The sequence below is a fragment of the Gossypium arboreum genome, chromosome 4 (genome assembly GCF_025698485.1).
Source record: "Gossypium arboreum isolate Shixiya-1 chromosome 4, ASM2569848v2, whole genome shotgun sequence".
Taxonomy (NCBI): Eukaryota; Viridiplantae; Streptophyta; class Magnoliopsida; order Malvales; family Malvaceae; genus Gossypium; species Gossypium arboreum.
The window spans coordinates 51,314,499-51,317,963 of NC_069073.1; the positions used below are offsets into that span (position 1 = coordinate 51,314,499).

Below are 3,465 nucleotides of genomic sequence, written 5' to 3' on the forward strand. Positions count from 1 at the left end.
TTGCAAAATTTTTCAAATAAGTTCATTATCTTTGGGTACACAAACCCTATCTCGAAACATCAAGCAACCATTAGGACCAATCCGAAATTTTGATTCTACACCCCTCTTATATTGTGCTCTCCTGACTTGCAAGTCACTATCATTGATCTAAGCTACACAAATTTCGTGGAGAAATTTCTTGGAGAACCATCATCAGAAAACAACAATCATGTGTTCATAGCCCTCAATGCAAACAAGGACTTCCTACTCAAGGCATCGACAACTACGTTCGCCTTTCCTTGGTGATAATCAATTATCATCTTATAATCATTAATCAACTCTTACCATCTTCGTTGTCTCAAATTCAATTCCTTTTGAGTCATCAAGTACTTCAAACTTTTGTGATCGGTGAATACATGACAAGTTTCACCATACAAATGGTGTCTACAAATCTTTAAGGCAAATACAATGGCAGCTAGCTCCAAGTCATGTGTTGGATAATTTTTCTTGTGTGGCTTTAGTTGCCGCGAATCTTAGGCTATCACTTTGCCCTCTTGCATCAGTACGCACCCCATTCCATTTAAGGATGCATCGCTATAGACCAGGAATTCTTTTCCCTACTCGGGTTGCACTAAAACTGAAGCTTCTGTCAGTAATGTCTTTAATTTCTCAAAACTCTACTGAGACTTTTCTGACCATTCAAGCTTATCATCTTTTTACAGAAACCTCATCAAGGAGTTACGATTATAGAAAATCCTTTTACAAAGCGTCGGTAGTAACCGAATAACCCAAGAAGCTTCTAACCTCAGTTACATTCTTTGGTGGCTTCCACTTGACAATAGCAGAAATCTTATTTGGATCGACTCAGATGCCATCACCAGAGAGAATGTGATCGAGGAATCCGACCTCTCAAAGCCAAAATTCACTTTTGCTAAACTTATCATATAGTTGCTTGTTTTGTAAAGTCTGTAAAATAGTCCTCAAATGTTTAGCATGCTCAGACTCATTATAGGAATAGATCAAAATATCGTCAATGAATACCACAACAAACTTGTCTAAGTATGGTCAGAAAACACGATTCATTAACTCTATAAACACAGCTGGGGAATTTGTTAGACCAAAAGGCATGACAAGGAACTCGTAGTGACCATACCTCGTCCTGAAAGCAGTCTTAGGCACGTCTGACTCTTTAACTCACAATTGTTAGTAGCCGAATCTCAGATCTACCTTTGAACACACGGTGGCTCCTCTTAGTTGATCAAACAATTCATCAATCCTTCGTAAAAGATACTTGTTCTTAATAGTCACCTTGTTGCATTGTTGGTAGTCTATGCATAACCTCATCGAACCATCTTTCTTTTTCACAAATATTACAGAAGCACCCCAAGGTGAAGAACTCGGTCTTGCAAAACCTTTGTCAGTCAATTCTTGCAACTATAATTTTAACTCCTTCAACTCAGTTGGGGCAATTCTATATGGAGCAATAGAGATAGGCATCGTTCTTGGTACTAGCTCAATACCAAACTCCACCTCTCTAACAGGAGGTAATCTGGGTAGCTCTTCTGGGAACACATCTAGATATTCACAAACTATCAGTATTGACTCAATCTTCAACTGATATTCTTTAGTATTCAATATGAAAGCAATGTAAGCTTCATTCCCTTAAGCTTCATTCCCTTTTCTCATATACCTTTTAGCCAACATTGAGGTAATGACAACCAACGGTGCATCCAACTCTTTTGAATCAACCCAAAGAATTTCAACATCTGAGCATTTCAATTCAATATTCTTGCTACCATAATTTATAACCACCACATGAACAGCCAACCAATCCATGCCAAGTATTATGTCAAACTCATCAAATGGAAAAAGCATAAGGTTAGCCAGAAAACAATGACCTTGGATCATCAAAGGAAAATTCTTACAAACCTTATCTACTAATACAGTCTTGCCTAGAGGGTTTGACAACTTGATCACAAATTCCGTTGGTTTCACAGGCGTATTCATGCTAACACCAATTTCATGCAAATGTATGAATGGGTCGACACCGAGTCAATCAAGGCAATAACATGAGTATTATGGAGACAAAATGTACCTGAAATGACATCAAGAGCTAAGGCTTCCTCTCTAGCGCGTATAGCATAAGTTTTCGCTGGGGCTCGAGCCTCAGATTTTGCAGTAGAATCCTTTGTAACAATTCGACTGCTACTAGCACTTCCAAGATGTCGTGGAGGTCTACCTCGGGAGATGAGAGTACTCGATTTCGGCTATAGCAAAACCTCTCTATCAGCTCGTTTCAGACAATCTCTAGGAAAGTGGTCAAGAGAACCACACTTATAACATGCTCCACTCCTCGTCCGGCACTCTTCAAAATTGAATTTATTGCAACTTTTACACCTCAGCTTTTGATCTCCCACACTTCCCACACTAGCAGTCATGAGGGAAGAAGACTTTGGGTTGTGACACTTAGAGCTTCTTGCTCTACCCGAATATCCCACTAATGCAGTGGAGCATTCTTGATGACTTTTCAATTTCTTTGTGGGGAACGAGTGCACCTTACTGCTGGATCTCTTACTCAAAACTCAAGTTTCTCTCTTTGCTTGCTTTCTTTCATTATTTAGCTCTTTGACTTTCTTGGCCAGATCGGCTAATGTAGCCAATTCCCTTATCTCAAGGATCCCTATTAACAGTTTAATATCCTTATTCAGACCTTCTTCGGAGTGTTTACACATTTCTGCCTCCGTTTGTACCCACTCCTTTGCATACTGACTTAGTCTTACGAATTCTCTTTCGTATTCTGACACAGTTCTATTTCCTTGTTTGAGTTCCAGGAACTCTTTTCGCTTCTGATCTAAGAACCTTTGACTAACATACTCCTTTTTAAATTTCAGTTGAAAGAATTCCCATGTAATGCTTTCTCTTGGTGCCACCGAGGATATAGTCTTCCACCAGTGGTATGCAGTGTCCTTCAATAGCGATACCACGTATTTCAAGCTTTCCTCAGGAGCATACGACAGTTCATCAAGAACTCTAATAGTAAAATTCAACACATTCTAGATCGTCATCAATCGTGGCCCTAAACTCTTCAGCCTCATATTTTCTAGGTTTGTCAACCGGAGCCTTACCCAATCTAATCGGTTCAACAACCCGTGGTACCTCATCAGGTCGGGTAGCAGGTGGGGGTGGACGTGGTATTTCAGGGTGGTTTCTCAGGTATTCCCCAAACCACTCATACATCATCTCGAAAAAGGCAACTCTCGCCTCTTCCCAACCCTCAGACATAGGCCTTCTACTACTACTATAAGTAGCTCACTGTACGGAAGCTAGAGCGTGGCTCTCGACTCCCTCAGACTCATCTTGGACTTGATTGGAAGACATTACTATATACAAATACAATTGAAATGGTTAGGAGATATCACACTATTATAACTTGTACAATGGCATGTATAGCTAGACTCGATACATGCTATGTTAGTCTGAGAATCG

At 39.9% G+C, this 3,465-nt stretch overlaps 1 protein-coding gene across 1 annotated transcript; it reads right to left on the bottom strand.

Moving 5' to 3' along the window:
• Positions 1-2,561: 2,561 nt before the first annotated feature.
• LOC108468475 (uncharacterized) lies at positions 2,562-3,261 on the bottom strand. The gene is made up of 2 exons (XM_017769356.1): positions 3,062-3,261; positions 2,562-3,009 (listed from the first exon to the last, which is right to left on the bottom strand). Exons 1-2 carry the CDS (start codon positions 3,259-3,261, stop codon positions 2,562-2,564), a joined length of 648 nt encoding a protein of 215 aa, XP_017624845.1.
• Positions 3,262-3,465: the final 204 nt, after the last annotated feature.

Excerpts from the sequence above, each read along its gene's own strand:
- LOC108468475 (XM_017769356.1), bottom strand. The coding sequence starts at position 3,261 with ATGTCTGAGGGTTGGGAAGAGGCGAGAGTTGCCTTTTTCGAGATGATG. Across the intron at positions 3,010-3,061 it reads AGAAAATATGAGGCTGAAGA|AGTTCTTGATGAACTGTCGT; the intron begins GTTTAGGGCCAC and ends TTTTACTATTAG.